This window comes from Danio rerio, chromosome 25 (genome assembly GCF_052040795.2).
Source record: "Danio rerio strain M-AB ecotype USA chromosome 25, GRCz13ab, whole genome shotgun sequence".
NCBI lineage: Eukaryota > Metazoa > Chordata > Actinopteri > Cypriniformes > Danionidae > Danio > Danio rerio.
The window spans coordinates 2,058,644-2,082,500 of record NC_141045.1 but is presented as its reverse complement, the minus strand read 5'-3'; the positions used below and the strand labels follow the sequence as shown (position 1 = coordinate 2,082,500).

General features: G+C 36.3%; 2 protein-coding genes across 29 annotated transcripts in view; one reads left to right on the top strand and one right to left on the bottom strand.

The window, feature by feature from the left end:
• Positions 1-23,857, bottom strand: part of coro2bb (coronin, actin binding protein, 2Bb) — an 84,826-nt gene that overhangs the window by 8,120 nt on the left and 52,849 nt on the right. For 5 of the 27 annotated variants that reach the window (XR_015526008.1, XR_015526003.1, XR_015526014.1 and 2 more), the window contains exons 1-8: positions 16,785-16,936; positions 12,606-12,806; positions 8,446-8,562; positions 7,664-7,813; positions 4,505-4,669; positions 597-713; positions 286-390; positions 41-137 (exon numbers count right to left, since the gene is read on the bottom strand). Coding sequence is in view for 14 of the 27 variants with exons in the window: in XM_087311551.1 (XP_087167677.1) it covers positions 41-137; positions 286-390; positions 597-713; positions 4,505-4,669; positions 7,664-7,813; positions 8,446-8,562; positions 12,606-12,806 (952 nt within the window). In the remaining 13 variants the exon portion in view is untranslated. The other 22 variants (XR_015526005.1, XM_087311541.1, XM_087311540.1 and 19 more) reach the window with 16 other exon arrangements.
• The window catches only part of itga11b (integrin, alpha 11b), an 88,265-nt gene continuing 86,583 nt past the window's right edge, over positions 22,176-23,857 (top strand). For both annotated transcript variants that reach the window (XM_087311378.1, XM_087311377.1), the window contains exon 1: positions 22,176-22,275. Coding sequence is in view for 1 of the 2 variants with exons in the window: in XM_087311377.1 (XP_087167503.1) it covers positions 22,221-22,275 (55 nt within the window). In the remaining variant the exon portion in view is untranslated. The remainder of the gene's footprint in view (positions 22,276-23,857) is intronic.

The window sequence follows — 23,857 nt, the reverse complement described above, 5'->3', positions numbered from 1 at the left end:
AGATGATGTGGTGTTGAGTGTGTGTGAAGCTGAAACTCACACAAGCTCTTCTGAGGAGCCGCAGATCTGAACTCCGTCAGGAACTGCAGGAAGGGTTTCTCAGCTCCCACCTCATAATAGCGGATATTTCCATCTCCCTGACGATGAGACACACACACACACACACACACACACACATACAAAACACACACAAAACACACACATTTACATTTTGAAAATACTTCATTCTCTGTTATTATTTGTACACACATACACACACACACACACACACACACACACACACACCTTTCCAGCCAGGTAGAGCATGTGTGTGTCTGGATCGTAGTAGGGAAACAGGGCTCCTGCGAGACCATCGATCTCCTCCTCCAGCACTGGACAGCTCAGATCATCCTGCACATACACAACAGTGTGTGTGTGTGTGTGTGTGTGTGTGAGTGTGTGCGTGTAAAATTTATGGAGTATGGTGACTGTGTGTGTGTGTACGTGTTTGTGTGTGTGTGTGTGTGTGCATGCCTGTGATTCTGTGTTTATGATTGTGTGTGTGTGTAAATGTTAGTGTGTGTGTGCACGTGTGTTTAACAGTGTTTCAGCTCTACCTGATCCCACAATGCAATCTGTCTGCTGTTCCACCTGGAGACGCCGGTGGTGAAAACACGCCTCAGATTACCCAGAAACACCACACGGTTCACACGCAGACTCTTACAGCACGACTCCTGCTCACAACAACACAATTAAACACACACACACACACACACACACACACACAAACACACACACACACACACACACACACACACACACACACACACACACTAAAATATGATGGAAAGAAAAACCACATAGACTCATTTTCTAGATTGCATGGTTCAGGATCTGTAGAGCTGCGCATGGATGGATTTGCTCTTCAGTGTTTGGACTCTCAGCAGTGAATATTAAACCACACTGAAGTGAGCTGAACTGAACTTAAACTCTGAAAACTGAACTACACTGTTTACATTTACTGTGATTTTCTATGTGAAGCTGCTTTGACACAATCTACATTGTAAAAGCGCTAGAGAAATAAAGCTGAATTGAATTGAATTCTGAAAGCGTAGCCCTGTATGCATTTCTGGAGATCGTGAATTATGTAGCCAGAGGAATGTGTGGCCGTAGTTCGTCTACAGGAAAACGAACACTACAGGGATAAAAATAAAATAAAATACACAAGTAAAAAACAGAGTGAGAAAAATGTGAAAATTCTGAAAACGTGGTAAAAATCTGACGGCTTTTCTTTTTCTGTATTGTTTTTTTAAAACACTCGGTTGGGTTTAGGGTAGGGGTCGGTCGGTCGGTCGATCGGTCGGTCGGTCGGTCGGTCGGTCGGTCGGTCGGTCGGTCGGTCGGTCGGTCAGTCAGTCAGTCAGTCAGTCGACAGCGGCCTCTTGTGGATTTACCAACCCGGGCTCATTGTGGAAACGTAGCCCCGCGGACGTTTCCGCAGACCGCGAAATACGTCCCGGGAGGTACATATTCGAGCAGTTTTTGTTTATGCGGATCCGCGAGAGGCCACTGTGCACGCTTTTTTGCGTCTCGAGCGCCTCTCTGGAGCACGCGCCATTCGCGCCCGCGCTGTTCTCGCGTGAAAAGCCGCCGGAGGCCGCTGTGGATTGCCGTCCGTCCAACTGGTTGGCTGGCTGGCCGACCCGGCCGCCCTCCTCTTCCTCCTCCTTCCCTAAACACAAGTGACAGTTTGCATAAGCCGTCCAAAAAAGCAAAAGCCCTCGTCTTCAATTTCGACCGCGTTTTCGGATCTCGCCGCGTTTTCGCCCTTGTTTTTCAGATTCTGTTTTTCATCTTACCTGATTTTTGGAACCGCTCTTCCCCGGACTCGATCCCGTTCGTCCCCGCAGCCGGCTCCTCCTCCTCTGAGCCTCCGCTCCACCGACGTAACGCTGTGAGCTAAGTGGACAAACTGGTTGCATCGGGAAGGCCCTCCAATCGGAAGCAAGCCGTCAGCCGGCGAGCACGAAGAGGAGGAGCGGAGCGGCGCCACATTTCCCCGCAGCGTTCGCTCGAAAAATCTAAATGCGGCCATACGTACCTCCGGCCACGTAATTCGCGGTCTCCAGAAACGTCCGCGGAGCTGTGTTTCCAGAATGAGCTTGGGTTGGGATTTACATGAGAACAGCAGGTATGAATGACAATCACGAGAGAACTTTGAGATGTGTAGTTTGAGCGTACACAGTGCCCTCTGGTGGATACGCAAACATAAAAACTGCAAAAAAACGACGTAGCTCCTGGGACATATTTGGTCAACCCGGGCTCATTGTGGAAACGTAGCCCCGCGGACGTTTCTGCGGACCGCTAGATATGTCCCGGGAGGTACATATTCGATCGGTTTTTGTTTTCGCGGATCCGCGAGAGGCTGCTGTGCGCGCTTTTTCGCGTCTTGGGCGCCTCTCGGGAGCGCGCTGTTCACGCCCGCGCTGTTCTCGCGCGAAAAGCAGCCGGATCAACCAACTTGGCCGCCCTCCTCTTCCTCCTGCTCCTCCTTCTTCCCTAAACCCAAGCGACAGTTTGCAAAAGCCGTCCAGAAAAAAAAAAAGCAAAAGCCCTCGTCTTCAATTTCGACCGCGTTTTCGGATCTCGCCGCGTCCTTGCCCTTATTTTTTGGATTCTGTTTTTCATCTTACCTGATTTCTGGAACCGCTCTTCCCCGGACTCAATCCCGGTCATCCCCGCGGCCGGCTCCTCCTCCTCCGGGCCTCTGCTCTACCGACGTAACGCTGCGAGCTAAGCGGACAAACTGGTTGCATCGGGAAAGCCCTCCACTCGAAGGTGAGCCGTCGGCCAGCGAGTGTTCGCTCAAAAAAATCTAAACGTGGCCATACGTACCTCCGGCCACGTAAATCGCAGTCTCCAGAAACGTCTGCGGGGCTACGTTTCCAGAATGAGCTTGGGTTGTATTTGGCGCTCTCCAGAAATGTATACATGGGTACATTTTCAGAAATGAGCCTGGGTTGGAGAAAAACATAACTCTAAAAGTAGCATGAAGAAAAATAAAAATAAACTTACATTTTTTTTGAAACACAAACAAACAATAAATAATACATTTATTACAGTGTGTATTCTGCTTTATTAATATTAGTTATGGAAAATAAAGCCATTCATTATTAGCGGATGTTAAAGGTGCAGTAGGTGATCTTCCACAATGCTAACAGCTTAGCATAAATCTCCGAAACAGTCCCTCCCCTGTCGTCCAGAGCCACGCCTCCTGAAACACGAGCACAGCAAAAGAACCCTCCCTCCTGTGTTAAAAGCGACTAGTGCTTGTCCGGCGGCGTGCAAGCCAAACTGACATGCTATTTCAGATTGAATATTTAGAGTTGCATGGTAAACAATATAGGGAGAGACTAGACGGAAAAACTCTATTTACTTGTGTTTTGTTGTTAAACTAATTAAAATCTACATCATCGATGCTGTAAAAGGTCCCTTATGAAACTGAAAATAGTCTTATCAATCTTTCATCGGACGATTTTAGTGGCTGAACAACACTGCTGTGAAGATATAACCCATTTGTAACAACAACATCTAACGTTACATCAGTTTTAAAACAGAACATTACCCGTCTAAGAGAAATCCTTCAGCCATTGTCATCCTTTCTCTTTTAAAAAGTTTTGATTCAGCAGGCTTTTACCGATCGCGCACGCATGCTCTCTCTCTCTCTCTCTCTCGTGAACGTGCGGCGGTCGGCAAATCTGCGTACAAAAGGCTGCACACTTGTTCAAATCTACATTTGCTGACAGACAGATTGGGCTACTTATCGGAATTATGAGAGATGTCGGTCCGACTCTGTTTAATTGAATGAACATTTTTTTGTTTTATGCCTTACCTAAAATTTAAAAATACATATAAACACATTTAGATTATTTACTGTAATGATTACTATTAGATTGTGAAGAGACTTTCAATCAGCACAACAGCAAATGCTTCTGAAGACAATCCCCTACTGCACCTATAACTCGTGCATTTACTGTACTAACAAGCATGTTACTAATGCATTAGTAAAAGTTGAACTATGATTATTAGACACTGCACTAACATTGTTTATAATCAGTTCATGTTATTAAATACATTAATAATATCCTTATTTAGGTGAGAAATATTTTTTATTTTTACAAACGATAAAAAAAACTCTATAAAACAAAATATTATTATTATAAATGATTTGTTGTCAACTGAATCTGGTTAAAGCAAAGATAACAAATTTTCTGCAAAATAGATTAAGGGAATGAGTTAACTTGATACGTCTAAAAAATAAATGTATGAATTTTATTATTACATTTAAAATAAGTTACAGTATAATTCAACAACAAAATCTGAATTATATAATAGTTACGCACTAAACATTAATTCATTTATTCATTTAGCAGACGTTTTTTATCCAACGTGACTTACAAATAATACAAAAATAACATCCAAAAACAACAACATTAATATTCACAACACATGTTTTGTGTCTGACCTGAAGCACTTTCCCCGAGCGTGGATCAATAATGCGCAGTTTTTTGTCTTTACAGCTGGTGGCCAGTAAACTCCCGTCGGTGTTGAAGGACATGCAGAGCACCACATCTGGATGGCTGTCAATCATCTTCACGGCCACGCCCTCCTCCAGATTCCACATCAAGATCTGTCACATTAATGGAGAAATTATTGTAGGAAGATCAGCAATGGAAAGCCTTTCAGGACTCTATGGTTAGTTAGAACAAAAGCACAAGTAAAGTTTGAATGGGGGAAAGTATAATGGTCAATATTGCGAATGAAGCCCCGCCTTCTAGAAAAGGAGCCAATCAGTAGTCATTATAGACTAAGGACGGGTTTGGACCAGTAGAGCAAAGACTTATTACACAAGACATGTCACTCGTATAGTTATGAATTAGGAAAATAGTAACGGTCAATATGGTGAACGAAACCCTGCCTTCTAGAAAAGTAGCCAATCAGCAATCACTATAGACTGAGTATTCTGCGGGGGAGGGGTTTGGACCAGAAGAGCAAAGACTTAACACACAAGACATGTCACTCGTATAGTTTTGAATTGGGAAAATAGTAACGGTCAATATGGCGAACGAAGCCCCGCCTTCTAGAACAGGAGCCAATCAGCAATCACTATAGACTGAGTATTCTGCGGGGGAGGGGTTTGGACCAGAAGAGCAAAGACTTAACACACAAGACATGTCACTCGTATAGTTTTGAATTGGGAAAATAGTAACGGTCAATATGGCGAACGAAGCCCCGCCTTCTAGAACAGGAGCCAATCAGCAATCACTATAGACTGAGTATTCTGCGGGGGAGGGGTTTGGACCAGAAGAGCAAAGACTTAATACACAAGACATGTCACACGTATAGTTATGAATTGGGAAAATAGTAACGGTCAATATGGCGAATGAAGCCCCGCCTTCAAGAAAAGTAGCCAATCAGCAAATAATATAGACTGAGGGTCCTCCGGGGGAGGGGTTTGGACTAGTAGAGCAAAGATTTAATACACAAGACATGTCATTCGTATAGTTTTGAATTGGGAAAATGGTAACATCAAAATGGCAAATAAAGCCCCGCCTACAGGAGCCAATCAGCAATCATTATAGACTGAGGATTCTCCGGGGGAGGGGTTTGTTGCAGACGTGTGTTTATGGCAGTTTCTGCAGCTTCATTATGAATCCTCTGGGCTCAACAAACGCACTTGAATCTTGACTTTTCAATGAGCCCACTGCACTCACAAACAAAATGTTTTTTGGTTTTGTAATCTGCACGAAATGAATGCAAAGTCTCGAACTTGTAAACGAAGTAATTTTGGGAGATTTGCCATCAAGACCAAGTTATTTTTAGTTAAATTATTTCAGAAGACCAGCGCGATCAGACGAGGCATTAATCAGAGGATGATTAAGTTAATATGTAAACATAAACAGCCATGGATGAGGTTGGTGTCGTGATCTCGTTCACATCGAGTGCACATTAGCTTGGGCAACCTTAAAAACGCTGATTTAGTTTGAATCGAACGCTTAGAAACAAAACTTAGACAGTCGTTGTTTAACTTTACTGGTGATTTCAAATATGAAATTTAACCATAAGCTTGGCAAACACTTTTGGAGAATTTGATCATATAGAGAACATACAAGACGCATTGCAAAGATGCCCGCCGAGTGAAATGATTTGCAAAGGGATTTGGGCTGATATTGCATACTTACAGACTATATAGAATGTCAAAAACAGTGCGTGAGCCGAGTACTGTCTAAATTCATAGTATTGTAAAAACAGTATGTGATTAGTACCCAGCTGACCTACTACTTCCGGTAAGAATCTAAAGTGTGCATCCAATGGATCACGAATAAGAGTGAAGTGACCCTTCGATGCGTGCAGGTCATGTGATATTGAAAATGGCGGCTCGAGTGAAAATGTAAGTGAAAAGTGAAAGTGTGTCCCAATTAATTAATAGTACTTATATTCATACTATATAGATCACACTTCCCTGCTGAAAAATCCAGCTTAAACCAGCCTAGGCTGGTTGGTTGATTTTAGCTGGTCGACCAGGCTGGTTTTAGAGGGGTTTTGGCCACTTCTAGGCTGGTTTTAGAGGGGTTTTGGCCACTTCTAGGCTGGTTTCCAGCTATTTCCAGCCTGGTCTTAGCTGGTCAGGCTGGGAGATGACCAGCTAAAACCAGCTTGACCAGCCTAGCCAAGCTGGAAGTCCAGCCAAAACCATCTATATCCAGTTTAAACCAGGCTGGTCAAGCTTGTTTTAGCTGGATTTGGCTGGTCATTTTCCAGCCTGACCAGCTAAGACCAGGCTAGAAATGGCTGGACACCAGACTGAAAATGGCCAAAACCCCTCTAAAACCAGCCTGGTCGACCAGCTAAAACCAGCCAACCATCCTAGGCTGGTTTAAGCTGGATTTTCAGCAGAGTTTTCTGACGGTTGTGTAGTAAATTAAAATGTTGTACATACTGTACTTGGGTGGTAAGCGATTTTGGACGCAGCCTAAAGGGCGTCACAGCGCGCACATGACAGTTGAAAGTATCGGACACCAGATGCGCACATACGCATGTTATTTGAGATTAAATTATTCAGATGGTGTTCTGTGGCGCGGCAGAAATATGAACAGTGTCCTGAGTCGTGGCTGGGCGCTGCCAAAAAGCTTAGAATGAGCAAGAGGCGACACTCAATAGAACGTTCCATTGCAACAGCAGCGCTTAGCAACAGCCCCGGATTCTGCCATTTTGGAGTGAAAGTGGTCGGCTGTCCTTTGGATCTTATTGCTGTCGCGATGGCTAGCAGCTGCTTTGCTTTTTGTTTATTTATTTAAAAAGTGCATTAAAGCTGAGATACAACCTGAAAGATGACAATACAGCACTATCACAATCATCAGCACTTTTAATCGTTTATTTTACAGACTTATATGCTGTTGTTCTACTGGAGTTTTCATTCCAAATTGCCCGCCGCGCCATCTAGTGGCTGTTTCCCAAATTGCACTCGAGTGTCGCCTCTTGTGATTCTATGCTCTTTGGCGCCGCGGCCGGTGTGTGTGCCCTGATAGAAACCTACGTTTAGAGTTCTGAAATGCATGGCGCTGTTTCGCGCCGCTTCTGGTGTGTGACCCCCTTTAGGGTTAGTTCTGGTTGTCGTGGTTACCTTACAGTCGTATCCGGCACTAAACAGGATGCCACTGCAGGTGGGATGCCACTCAATAAGCCCCACCCTCCTGCTGTGGCCAATCAGAATCATCAGAGCTTCAGTTAAGTTCCGCCTCAAACCGTTGTCAGGAATCTGCCAGATCCTCACCTGCCGGTCAGACGTTAGGTTTATTTATTTTACTCAAATTTAATGAGTTTTTAAATTTAGTTCATTTAAATTATATATATTTTTTGTTTATTTCCTATTTTATTTTGCCTCTTTTATGTGTGTGTACTTTTATATTAATGTATTACACATAAAATAAATAATAAGTTAAAAGTATTGCGTTTGCTAACAGTGTTATAAAAAAGATAATTCACTGACATCAAGTGCAAATATAAAAATTGCATTTATTAAAACAAAAACAACAACATAAAAAAATGTAAATAAAAATATAAAATAAAACACAATAATATAAATATGCAATTCTAACCACTATTTACACTTAAATGTGCAAAATTGGGCTAAACTGTAGTGTAAAGTACAGAAAAAAATATGTAAAACTTTTACAGAGAGAGAAATATATAGATGATATTATTAATTAATAAATAATTTCAGTTTTGGCTTTAATTATTGAATTTAATTATAGCATGTCAGGTTATTATATTACAAAATATTATTATTTTATTATTGTATTCACATTATATTATTTCATATCATTTAACTTTAGCTCAAGTTATATTATAAATATTCTGATTACTATTAAATCATGCGTTTATATGTATTAATTAAAGTCTCACCGTGCAGTCCTCAGAGCTGGAGGCGATGATGTTGTCCATGAAGGGGCTCCACTTGATGTCCATCACACTGCCCTGATGACCACACACTCTGGGGTAATGAGGGTCCACTCGGCCCGGCTGGAAGAACACACACACACACACACACACACACACACACACACACACACACACACACACACACACACACACACACACACACACACACACACACACACACACACACACACACACTTCTACATCATACATTATATAAACATCATGTGTGTATGTTCAGAGTGTTGTCTGCAATTTTTATTTGTGCCAGAAGGAGGCGCTGCAAACCATATTTTGTTTTTCCTATATTTTACAGTCTATGTTTTTTCCACATTTCACAAAACACACTGAATTTGCTGAAGGATGATTTTAATTTCACAGCAGCCTTTTTAAGACAATAAACACGACTCTTGATTATCAGAGTTAGTTTCAACTTGAGGACTGAACTAACTAATTTTCTAAATTTCTAAAAAAGGCTGACAGAGCTAATTCAATTCAATCTTGGTTTATTAGCACAATAGTTAAACATGCATTTACATATTACATAAGTATATTATGCAACAATAACCTTGTGTTGAACTGCCAGCACATTTTCTGTTATTTTACACCCTTATTTCTCTTTAAATTATTTCTTATGTATTTAATTATTTCAAACTACTAAAATGTCAACAAAAGTCATTCATTCATTCATCTTCTGCAGCTTTTCCGGGGCCGGGTCGTGGGGGCAGCAGTCTTAGGAGAGAACCCCAGACTTCCCTCTCCCCAGACACTTCCTCCAGCTCCTCCAGGGGGATCCCGAGGCGTTCCCAGGCCAGCCGAGAGACATAGTCCCTCCAGCGTGTCCTGGGTCTTCCCCGAGGCCTCCTCCCGGTGGGACATGCCTGGAACACCTCCCTAGGTAGGCGTCCAGGAGCCATCCGAAACAGATGCCCGAGCCACCTCGGTGGTCGTATCGAACTAACTATTGCGCCGAGTGTAAACATGTTAGCACCACAACCAAACTTTAACCTCGTGTAGGATTTTCACCGCATTTTGTGACTGGAATAACACACACGGCTTTCTGACGCTACCTGCCGTGTGCATCTAAGCTTCCGGGAAATGCGGAGGGTTTTTTTCTCTCATTCGCCGTGCGGTATCAAACATTGCATGAAAAATACACGCTTAGAGCAGATCCTCGAATCAAATATCTCGTTTGTCGCGAGGGACATGAATGAATTCCCTGAATGAAAGAGCCAAACTGCAGTTAAAGTCCAACATTTAATCATTTGGCAAATAATTCGACTACAGATGTCCATGTTACACCATCACTTTCTCCCCTGTGTGTGTGTGTGTGTGTGTGTGTGTTTTGACTCTGAAACTCAGCGGGTGCCCAAATAGACACTGCCACACCCTCCCACTCTAGTTCCTCCGACACTCCCCCCTAAACAGAGCTGGACACGCCCACTTTTCTGACTTTTTCCAAAGTAGAGGTGTGAAAACACCCTGCTGAAACGAGGGGGCTTCATGGCCCTTTAAAGGCGCAGTACAAAAAAATGCTACCGGGTGCTAAGTGGTATAAAATAGAAACTTATAAAAGGTGTAATAAATAATCTGATGGGTGTTTTGAGCTGAAACTTTACAGACACTTTCCGGAGACACAAAATGCTTATATTAAATCTGAGAAAAGAGGTAAGCTAGGTGCCCTTCAAACACCCAGCAGACACAAGACGTCAGATTGACGTTGTACCCCAACGTTGTGAGGATGTTGCATTTTGTTTGGAAATGAAAATCAGGTTGAACTCAACGTCAATGTTCAACCTAAAACCAACCAAATATCAACGCCTAATAATGTTACAGCTTGATTTTGTGTGGACGTTACCATCAGACGTTGGATTTTGGTTGCCATACCTGACGAATAAATGTCAGTATTTCACGTCAATATCAGGTTGGTTTAAGATGTTGGGATGTCGACATTGGATTCTAACACAACCTAAAATCAACCAAATATCAACATCATTTGACGTCATTACTGGACATCAAAATAACGTTTTAGACGTCTTTAGACGCTGGCTAGACATTAAATTTTAGTCACCTGACTTCACAACCTAAATCTAAGCTAATGTTAACATCTTATGACGTTGTGTGCCAAACTAGATGCACGACAGAATGTTACGTTTACACACACATGCACAAATTAGATGTAAATGCATCAGCTTTATACAGCGTAATACTCACTACTCTTGAGTACTTTTGAAAGGGCTACTTTTTACTTTTTACCGTACGCGACCGGCCGACCGGATATGATGTATTCCAGTGTTGTCCAAGCAGATCCGTGCGTGCGACATGAGAAATAGGAGTTTATTTTGGTTATTTTTTGAATTATAAAAAGTCTATATTAAAAAAATTAACTTTTCTGTTTATAAATGTAAGTAAGAAACGTGATAAAAATATATATTTTTAATGTTGTCTCCACATTTCCTTCAATATTTTAGCGGTCTATGAGTTTCTAGTATTCATTCATCCATTAAACTAAGTAAACGCATGAGAATAAAGGCTCTTGCTTTTGCCCTCCTTTATTTTGGACACCGTGAGAATCAGCTTCTCCGAGATATATCCAGCTGCAGGCCCGCAGAACCACACACGTTTGAGGCACACACAATCTAGGACACACAATCTAGGCAAACCATATATGGTAACTTACTGTTTAGCATTATCGCCATCTATTGAATTTCACAAATATGGTTTCCCATTTTAGTCATTATTATTATTATATCGTAACGATCATTTTAACATCTCTGCAGTTTTTGAACTTAAATTATGTAAATAAAAATAATTGGTTAAAGAAACTTATGACTTTATTCATGTGTCCATATACACAAAGAAAACATAATAGACCGTCTAATTGTTGGATTAGGTGTAATAAACTAATTCAAGCTCTTAATATTATCATTCTTGGTATAAAAAGCAAACAATAATATGTCACTTTAAAATAAATTAGCCTACTATAGTTAACCATTTAAACAATATATATATAGTTATAAACTGATTATCTTACCTGATTATAATTATAAGTTTATATATAAACTACTATATTTTACTAAACTGTCACTGTTAAAGCTGTTATATATATATGTATGTATATGTATATAAATGTATATATATGTATGTGTGTGTGTGTGTGTGTGTATGTATGTATGTATATATATATATATATATATATATATATATATATATATATATATATATATATATATATATATATATATATATACACACACACACTTATGATTTTTTTTATTAATAGTTAATTTGTTCCTATTTGTTTCCTATTACTGTAGTATTAAATTACTACAGTTTTAAATGTGGGAAATCATTAATTAAAAGGTTATTAGAAAATTAAGCTAATATATTAGTTTATAAACACTATTAAATCGCTTGAGTAAAATATTAATATAGTGTTATACATTTGTTACATGTAAAAAGATTTTTATTACATATAATGTATTATTGCCTATATTAACTTGCTATTATTTCCTTCATCATAAATTAATCCATTATATAAATTAAACCTGTCCAAATGAGATCATTCAGCAAGGCCAGCAAACGAGTATCTGCCATATTATTGTCAGATAATAATGACTGATCAGCTATAATGACTGATTAAAAACTGTTCACTCTATTATATTGAATGGCGATCGGAAACAATGCTCCCCATTCGGCTGTCTCAATCGCAATATTTGTGAAATAAAGTAAAGTAAACACTATTGTTTATTGTGTACAATATTTATTAATCATATATATCAAAATATATCGATGACGATGTCCAAAAAGACGTTATAACTTTAACATCCATCGTAACCATATAAGGTTTGCCTAGATTGTGTGTCCTAGATTGTGTGTGCCTAAAACGTGTGTGGTTCTGCGGGCCTGCAGCTGGATATTATTAAGGCTGAAAACACTGTGCGGCTGCCACAAGGGGGCGTATTCCGACAGTCGTGTCCAAATGTCGTGTGCAGTGGAAAGGCGGCTTTTGAGCAATATTAACAACAGAGACTTTCACTCTACTCACACTACATTTTTAGGCAAGCAATGGTACTTTCACTGGAGTATGATATTTCCGTACTCTTCCCACCACTAGTTAATGATACCTTGTGAAGCGGGATAACGATAAAAGCTCCTCCCCCTGCGCTCTCGGTGACCACGGCCAGGAATTTCGGGTTAACCGCACAGAACTGGTTATCGTGGACGCTGTGCGTGATGGGAATTCCCTCGTAGCACTGCTCTCTGCTTCCCGCTTTTCCGTAAACATGCCGGAACTTCGAGCTTCTGTACGCCGAGCTCCACGACATCTGCAGACCACAAACACAGGCAGAAATCACAACCACATGTATGAAGACTGTGCAGCAAAACATTCGGTTAAACTGGTTTGCACATCATGTTTATGCAGCAGCTGGATAGTGAAATAAATCTCTTTAGGATGCATAAAGTCTATTAATAATGACACCTTTGACAGATTAATAGGAAAGACTGATTATATTTGCACTCATCAGGTCTCTAACGCCACCAAAAACCACACATGACCTATTTTCCCTCTCTCCGCTCACGCTGACGGCTAAGATTGTGTAACCCTAGTTAATGAGACGGAGGATTTGCAGAAGAATGATCTGCTGGAATAATCTTCTCAGAACGAACGAACGAATGTCTCTCACACACCAAAAATAATCAACTTCAGTGTCTAAAAGAGCAAAACGGAGGAAACAATGACTCTTCAGAGAGCCTTTATACATCTATTTAGACCTTTAATTCATTTTTTCATGCTTATTTACTCCTTTATTTGTTACTTTGTCTTATTTTTATCCTTTCTTATTTCTTTTTACTGTATATGAGGAAGGTATGAGTGGATTTATGTTGAGATAATCTGATATTTCTCAATTATTCTGCATCGTACAGTGCTCAGAATAAATGGTTTCACCCCTCACAGATCTCTCGTTCATTTATATTAATACACACACACACACACACACACACACACACACACACACACACACACACACACACACACACACACACACATACACACAAATATAAACATAAATACATAAACAATATATTTGTGCATATGCATTAAACTAGTCAGTGCTAAAGCCAAAATTGGAATTAATCTAACAAAAAAAAAAAAAAAATTAATTAATTAATAACATCAGTCCAAATATTTATATATTCAACTTAATGTTAGGGGAAAATATTAAATACAATAACAGGAATAAATAAATATAATATACAAATATATATAAAAAATAATTAAATCAACAGGAAAGATGAAAAGAAACTTTATTTAAAATTGTGCAGTTTGTAAATTTATTTATATACATTTAGATGTATTATCTTTTAATTCCTAAAGATGTTCAGAGACCAAACTCTTATTTTAACTAATAGAACTGTTTAATAAAACTGTTTAGTTTAAATGCAACAAAAATATACCCTATATTCACAGAGAAATGTATAACAATAATAATTTTCAAGAAAGGGTGTACTTAATTATGATGAGCACTGTATATACACTCACCGGCCACTTTATTAGGTACACCTGTCCAACTGCTCGTTAACACAAATCTCTAATCAGCCAATCACATGGCAGCAGCTCAATGCATTTAGGCATGTAGACATGGTCAAGACGATCTGCTGCAGTTCATAGCGAGCATCAGAATAGAGAAGAAAGGGGATTTAAGTGACTTTAAATGAGGCATGGTTGTTGCTGCCAGACGGGCTGGTCTGAGTATTTCAGAAACTGCTGATCTACTGGGATTTTCACGCACAACCATTTCTAGGGTTTACAGAGAATGCTCCGACAAAGAGGAAATATCCAGTGAGCGGCAGTTCTGTGGGCGCAAATGTCTTGTTAATGCTAGAGGTCAGAGGAGAATGGCCAGACTGGTTCCAGCTGATAGAAAGGCAACAGTGACTCAAATAAGCACTCGTTACAACCGAGCTCTGCAGAAGAGCATTTCTGAACACACAACACGTCCAACCTTGAGGCGGATGGGCTACAGCAACAGAAGAGCACACCGGGTGCCGCTCCTGTCAGCTAAGAACAGGAAACTGAGACTACAATTCACACAGACTCACCAAAACTGAACAATAGAAGATTGGAAAAACGTTGCTGCTCTGATGAGTCTCCATTTCTGCTGACACATTCAGATGCTCGGCTCAATAACATGAAAGCATGGATCCATCCTGCCTTGTATCAGCGGTTCAGGCTGGTGGTGGTGGTGTAATGGTGTGGGGGAGATTTTCTTTGGGTCCATTAGTACCAATTGAGCATCAACGCCACAGCCTACCTGAGTATTGCTGCTGACCATGTCCATCCCTTTATGAGCACAGTGTCTCCATCTTCTGATGGCTACTTCCAGCAGGATAACACACCATGTCATAAAACTCAATCATCTCAGACTGCTGAACATGACGATGAGTTCACTGTACTCAAATGGCCTCCAAAGTCACCAGATCTCAATCCAATAGAGCAGCTTTGGGATGTGGTGGAACGGGAGATTGGCATCATGGATGTGCAGCCGAAAAATCTGCAGCAACAGCGTGATACTATCAGGTCAAAATCTCTGAGGAATATTTCCAGCACCTTGTTGAATCTCTGCCATTATGCCAGTTCTGAAGGCAAAAGGAGGTCCAACCCGGTGCTAGAAGGTGTACCTAATAAAGTGATTGGTGAGTGTGTGATGTACACTTACAGGAAAGTATGAGTGGGTTTAAAATAAGACATAATCCACAATTACTATTTACAGTCTTGGTAAATAACGATAAAAAAGAGATCAAAATGAGTGTCTGTGACTAGTGAAATGTTCTAGCGTGATCCTCTCATCCTGTGGATTGTGTTTCAGCGACTTGCATTTCATTGTTTGCTATTGTTTGAGCTCAATTCCTGCTTTGGCGTCGCGTGTTTCCTTCTTTTGCTCTCAGAATCAGTCTGAATCTTCGGGGATTCGAACACAATGGGAATCCATCCGCACCTCGGCTCCAGAAGGAAAGCCAATTATATTAATATCCTAAAAGATCTGCGCCAGCGCTGCAATTAAAGTCACTTAAATATGAGTTTAATTGCAACTGTGAACGGAGAAATGTTCTCCCACTGGGTTTTACAGATTTTAAAGATAAATACAAGACATTATGGAATATTTTGTCTTTTAATCTGCATTTTTTGTTTTATTTGGAAGTCTTCTAAATAAAATTAACATGTTTAATTTAACACTTTAAACATATATATTAGAGTTTAATTTCGAAATGTATTTCTTACCATTGGTAAATTGATTTTAATATTAACACAAAATTAACTTTTGTCAGTAAAACTTTTACTACAATAAATAAATAATGTATGAATAAATAAATAAATTAATTAATTAATTAATTAATTAAAACTAATATTAATGATAAAATGAATGAATAAATAAATAAATAAATCATAAAACTAATAAATAATATTAAAAATAATGAATGAATAAATATACAAACAAATAAATAAATAGTAAAGTGAACAAATAAATTAAAATGAATAAATATATAAATAATAAAATTAAAAATATTTAAAATAATTAATTATTCATAAAATGAATAAGTAAATACTATAATTAATAAATTAATAAATTATACAATTAAATAAATAAATAAAAAATAAAATGAATAAATTAATTAATAAATTAAGAAATAAACAATAAAAAGAATAAATAAATAAATAAATGAATAAATAAATAAATAATAAAATTAATAAATGAAAGAATGAATAAATAAATAATAAAATGAATAAATAAAAAATAAAATGAATAAATAAATAAATAAAAATAAATAAACAAAAAATAATGAGGCATTCCTAATGATATTGTATATGATGTGACAAGATTAATAGGAACTTATTTAAACATTTTACATAAATAGACAAATATATATGTTTAAAAATATCAAGACTTGCATTCAGTTCATTTTTGTCACCACACAGTTAAATTGGACTTATTTAAAGCATAAAAATATGAAAATTCATCTTTATGATTACAACATAAAAACAAAATGTGCTAGTATATTAAGGTTATTTTTTTGTATAAAACAACACAAGAATGCATTTCATAGAAAATATATACATAGATTTAATAAAATAAATAAATTTAATAAGATAATAAATAAAGTTAATAAAATAAATAAATAAATACTGTATTTTTGCATTTCATCATAATCAGAAAAACCGTTATAATACAACTATTGTTGTATTAATATTTACCATATTAGCAAATATCCAGCATCTTCTGGTGTTACTGTAGTCGTCTTACCGTAAGTTCGGTCGTGAAGATCGTCTGCTCTCCTCGAAATATTCCAGCTTGATCTTGTGCTTCAGAACAGATGAATGTAAACTACAGGAGACAGACAGAGAGTCACTGACACACACAGACACGCATGTGCTTCTGCTGTTCAGTGTGTGACTGAAACACAAATACATACAACTCTCGCTCAACTGCATCTCTCTCTCTCTCTCTCTCTGTCTCTCTCTCTCTGTTTAGTCATTATATAACACACACACACTGCCGAACTGTCATGTTAACATAAGCTCTGATCATCCTCCACATGAGCTAAATTAATCTGCTGCTCAAGTTACGAAACACTAAACACATTCAGTGAATGAGACAAATTGATTGTAAATGAGTAAAAGTTAGCAAGTTAATATGGGGTGAAATATCAAATATGGGGTTAAAAATATGACTTTAAATGTTCTAAAAATGTAGTTGAATATGAAATATGACTCCAAATATTTTATATAAAGGGCTAAATAAGAAAACTGACTCCAAATATTTTAAACATGGGTTTATATATCAAATTTGACTCCAAACATTTTTTAGGGTTAAATATTAATTTGGGGTTAAATATCAAATATGGGGTTAAAAATATGACTTTAAATATTTTAAAAATGGGGTTGAATATGAAATATGATTCCAAGTATTTTAAATATGGGGTTAAATAAAAAAAAAGGGGTTAAACATGAAATTTGACCTTTTTTTAATATGGGGTTAAAATAAAAATGAAATGTGACTTTTAAATATGGGGTAAAATATGTCTCCAAACATTTCAAATATGATGTTAAATATGAATTTGTCAAACTTTGCCAAACATTTTATATATGGGGTTAAATCGTTTTATATATGGGGTTAAATATCTAATTTGATTTAAAATATTTAAATTATGGGGTTACATTAAATATGAAATATGACTCCAAACATTTTTAAATATGGGGTTAAATATTACAAATGGGTTTAAATGTTAAATATGATTTCAAGATTTTTAAATATAGGGTTAAATAATATAATTGACTCCAAACATTTTAAATATAGGGTTAAATAATATAATTGACTCCAAACATTTTAAATATAGGGTAAAATAATAAAATTGACTCCAAACATTTTAAATGAAATATTAAATTTGATTCCAAACATTTTATATAAAGGGCTAAATAAGACAATTGACTAGTATTTTAAACATGGGGTCATGTATGAAATTTGACTCATTTTATTGAAACATTTTAAATGTAGGGTTAGATATTACAAATGTGGTTAAATTTTAAATATGACTTTTATGATTTAAATATGAAATATTTTAAATACGGGGTCAAATGAGAAATTTGACTCCAAACATTTTAAATATTAGGTTAAATATTACAAATGGGGTTAGATATTAAATATGACAAAATATTTTAAATATGGGGTTAAATGAAAAAAACTACTCCAATCATTATAAATATAGGGTAAGTATGAAATTTGACTCTAGACACTTTAAATAAAGGGTCATATATTAAAACTGACATCAAACATTTTATATGTGGGGTTAAATATTAAAAATGGGGTTATATATGGGGTAAAATAAGAAATTTAACTCCAGACATTTAAATATGGGGTTAAATATTACAAATGGGGTTAAATATTAAATATGACTCTAAATATTTTAAATACAGGGTCAAATAAGAAATTTGACTCCAAACATTTTAAATGTAGGGTTAAATATTACAAATGGGGTTAAATATTAAATATGGGGCTAAATATGAAATTTGACTTTACACATTTTAAACACGCAGTTAAATGCGGAATTTAACTCCACACATTTTAAAAATGGGGTTAAATATTACAAATGGGGTTAAATACTAAATATGACTCTAAATATGTTAAATATAGGGTTAAATAAAAAAAAATACTCCAATCATTATAATTATAGGGTAAATATGAAATTTGACTCCAGACATTTTTAATACAGGGTAAAATATGAAAACTGACATCAAAAGATTTAACTATTGGGTTAAATATTACAAATGGGGTTAAATTTTAAATCAAATATGACGCTAAATATTTTAAACATGGGGTTAAAAAAGAGAGTTGACTCCAGACATTTTTAATGTTGGATTAAATATTAAATATGACTCCAAACATTTTCAATATTGGGTTAAATATTACAAATGGGGTTAGATATTAAATATGGGGCTAAATAAGGACGTTGACTATAAACATTTTAAATATGGGATAAAAAAAGGAAATTTGCAACAATTTGGATAAAATCATCTGCTGAATGTGTGAATGTCAATGTCTGGCGCCCTCGTGTGGCAGAGAGAGGACACACAACACCTTCCCATCAGCCACTGCAGTACAAAATTATCATTAAATGTATTTTATAAGTTAAAAATATTAGAAAAAAAGAAATTATGGCCAATTACTGTACATGTCTCACAGAAAAAAAACATTACCTGTGCAATTAATACACTGAAGTTAAACTGCAGCAGACACAGTAGCCCTAGTAATTATAACACAGGATTGTATACTAACATAAATGAGATGAAAGTTAATGCAATGATCAAAATGTAATCTTTAATAAGAGTAAATTAATTCAGCGCAGTAGATTCAGAACTCATGCGTTCAACGCTCAGATGATATTCTTGGCTTCAGAAAGTATTTCCCAGACGACAGAATCAAATGAGTGATTTACCGTGTCACCCTGACAGAGTGATTTCTGCCTCTGAGAAACAACTTCTGACTGAATATCTGGAGAAAATAAATCCACTCACAACTATTTAACAACAGACTGCTGAAGAGTTCGGCTGGAGGCATTGGAAAATTAATTATGTTTATAATAGCATAGCATCTTATAAAAGAAACGCCAGCATTATACCCATGTTTATATACACATGTGTCCTCATAAACCACAAAAACATGTACACACACACACACACTAGCTCCCTCAATCACACTACAGACACAAATATACATACAGCACACACACACACACACACACACACACACACACAGTCTGACTTCACTGCTGTTTGATGTTATTTCAGCTCGTCTGAATCATCTGGAGGTTTGGCTGTGAACATTATGAGCTCAAACACACCCCGAGCGTCTCTGCTGGAGCGTTTATAGCAGCCGGCGGCTCATGATACACACTCCAGACCTGCTACTCCACCACAAATACACACTGAAAACAAATAAACACACTGACATCAAAAAAAAAAAAATATATATATATATATATATATATATATATATATATATATATATATATATATGTGTATATAACATTCACCTTGACCTTCTTTGCTTTCAGAAGCTTTAATGTGGGAGCTGAAGTATGAGAAGGAGCGCTATCCTGCTGGAGAATTTGCCCTCTTCTGTGGTTTGTAATGAGATTATTGTAGTGTATATAATGAATGATGGCCCTGGGCTAACAAGATATCTAATTATTATTATTATTAGTCTATTATTTTCATTACTATTAATACATTATTATTGTTATTAAAAATGTTAGCCCGATATTATCATCGTTATTTATATTATTATTATTATTATTATTATTATTATTATTATTATTATTATAGTATATAATGAATGATGGCCCTGGGCTAACAAGATATCTAATTATTATTATTATTAGTCTATTATTTTCATTACTATTAATACATTATTATTGTTATTATAAATGTTAGCCCGATATTATCATCGTTATTTATATTATTATTATTATTATTATTATTGTTATTATAGTATATAATGAATGATGACCCTGGGCTAACAAAACATTTTATTATTATTATTAGCCTATTATTTTTATCATTATTTATGCATTATTATTATTATTGTTGTTGTTATTTTAATAATAATTATTATTATACTGTGATCAAGCGTTGTCTGTCTAATATTACATGAGCTATAAAAAGAAAGATGGTCTGGGCTTACAACTATTTTTAAAATCATTTTTATTATACAAAACATTTCAATATTATCTTTAGCCTATTGTAATCATATCATTATTAATAATTATATTTCACATAAAAAAACGGCTCTCTCCCTCGGTCTGACGGCTCTTATAACGGCCTCAAAAACGAGGGTTTCAAACGATTTATGCCTTATTTGAGGATTTTACCGAACAGATCCATCACGAAATTACAACCAGTATCCTTTATTGAGTAATAAGTAGTCTTAGATGCAAATATTGAGGAAATTAACTTACCTTCACAGATCGCGATGATGCTGTCAGGATGGGATTAAAAAACTGCCGCCTAAATTTGCGCTATCGCGTCGTCACGTGACCAGCTACCACACGCACGGACATCTGATTGGTTGAAACATTGTATTGATTGGTTGAAACTATCACAAGCTCCACCTTTGTTGACCCTGGAACACTGCAGAATCAGGACGTGCAATGTAATGGGCAGCACAAATGTCTTGATACCCAGTTGATGTTGCAGATCTCTCGCACGCCTCCATACTGAATGACCCCAAACCATGATTTCTCCTTCACCAAACTTGACTGGTTTCTGTGAGAATCTTGGTGCATGTGGGTTCCAGTAGGTCTTCTGCAGTATTGGTGATGATTGGGATGCAGCTCAGCAGATGATTCATCATAAATATCTGCCACTTTCCAAATGATCAACTAGAAGTCAAGTTATTAATCTTACAGCTGAGATCCACAACAAGATTTAAAATATGTCAGGTACACTCTCAGAAATAAAAGTACAAGAGCTGTCACTGGGGCAGTACCTTTTCAAAAGGTACATATTTGTCCCTGAAGAGTGCATATTGGTACCTCAAAGGTACATTTTAGGTGCATTTGGGTACTAATATGCACCTTTGAGGTACCACTAAGGACTTTTTAGGTACAAATATGTACCTTTTGAAAAGGTACTGCCCCAGTGACAGCTCTTGAACCTTTATTTCAGAGAGTGTAATGTATGCCAGAATAGTTGTCGGCTCATTTCGCTGTGGCGACCCCGAATAAATAATGGAGTAAGCCAAAGGAAAATGAATGAATTGAATTCTATGCTCATTCAGTAAAATTAACCAGCCATTTCTAAGCTCAATTTCAGCTTTTGGAGTGTAAAATCTCCATCCTCTAAAAATAAATTTGCACATCTGTGGTGTTTCCCATCCAATATATCTTGATTTTCCACTGCTAGACATCTGGATGGAGAAAAAGGAGGGGAGAGAGAGAAATAGAGTGGGCGAGCGAGCAGTAAAAGCATGAGATCAGTAATAAGCACAGCTCTCAGGTGCTCCAGACTCTCTCTCTCTCTCTCTCTCTCTCTCTCCCTCCCTCTCTCTCTCTCTCTCTCTCTCTCTCTCTCTCTCAGTTTTCATGTCATTGCAGCTCCTCCTTCCACATCAAGCTCTGCTGCGCTTCAGGACTCCATCAGAGAGCAGAGAAACTCAAACACACACACACACACACACACACACATGCTGATGGAGTACACACACTTGCTGCTGCTGTGGGTCAGCGCACTCATGCCAGGTGAGTCTGCTACTGCATTTACTCTCAGCAAAAAACAGTGAGATTATTTGCACTAAAACTTAATATAATATAATATAATATAATATAATATAATATAATATAATATAATATAATATAATATAATATAATATAATTAATATAATATAATAATAAATAAATAAAATATAGTATAATATAATAATAATATAACAAATATAATAAATGTAATATAATATAACAATAAAATATAATATAGTATAATATAATATAATATAATAATATTAATATAACAAATATAATAAAAAATAATACAATATAATAATAATATAATATAAAGTCAATGATTTTTGCTTTTTGGGTTCATTTTGGAAAACTAAAAGGCAGATCCAAATGAGTCAGAAGTTGTCATCCTGTAGGAATATTATTAAAAATATATATGGTTTCTCGTGTATTAGCTTTAATCTTGGTTTCTAGTATAAAAATCGAAGCATTTTTTAATTATGCATTTATATTAGAAGTAAAAATACTTGTATAATAAGTCTTATTAAAATGCTTCTTAATATGTGTTTCTTAATAAATCTTATGTGGTGGGGCCACAAATATAGGTTTAATTCACAATATTGATTTTGTAGACTCCGTTGGCAGTCATTTTATGTATTTTGATAATATTTTTATAAAGAAATACTTCTAATTGCATGCATTTGGGATCTCAAGAACATTTATTTTGATTTAAAAATGCTTAGACATTATAATGATGAAAACTAAGTAAGAAAAACTTCGTAACTGAACTATCGATATAATTTAATGACAAAAAAAGCATCTTTGCTAGTGAATAATGTAATAAATCTCATTATAAATCATTTAAAAATACCCAAAGTTTAATACAAAGTTGGGATTTCTTATGAAACTCATGTAAGATATTGCTGAAGATTTTGTATGTGGATAGTAATGCCTTTATTGTAATCATAATGCTGTACAGAAGACGAAACTGAGAGATTATCTAATTAAAAAGTGTTATGTAACACCTCTGAAATAATAATTATATGGCAATCTCTTTCAACATTAAAACTAATTACCTAATACCAAAGATATACTAAGTATGAGTGTCTATTTAAACGTTTAATGGAGTTATTCAATTAATAACAATGAGTTTAACGAGTAAGCAAGAGTGTTTTTTAAGGTATCGGTATATGTTTAATTACTTACTAGTGCTAAGTAATGCAAACTAGTTCATTAATAATTGGATAACTAACACTCATCCATTAAACTATTAAATAGACAGTCACATTAGCATACTTAGTAGGTTAAAAATAGACACTAGTAGGCTATAGTTTATAGATTCAGTGTTAACACAGCACACCATAATAATTAGATTTTTTTAAAGCCATGGTTTTAAGGTTATTTTCTATCGTTCTAATAGGTTATATTAATTAAATCTCTAACCACTCTTTAATCATTTTATTTATTAATTTATTTTTATAATGGTTTGTGGTTATTTTCAGTAGTTATAGCACAACTATACAGAACTATATAGCCTAGTATGGGCTAATTCAGGTTGATTAAAGAGAAACTTTGCAGATGGGCTTTTATTAGCAGTGATCAG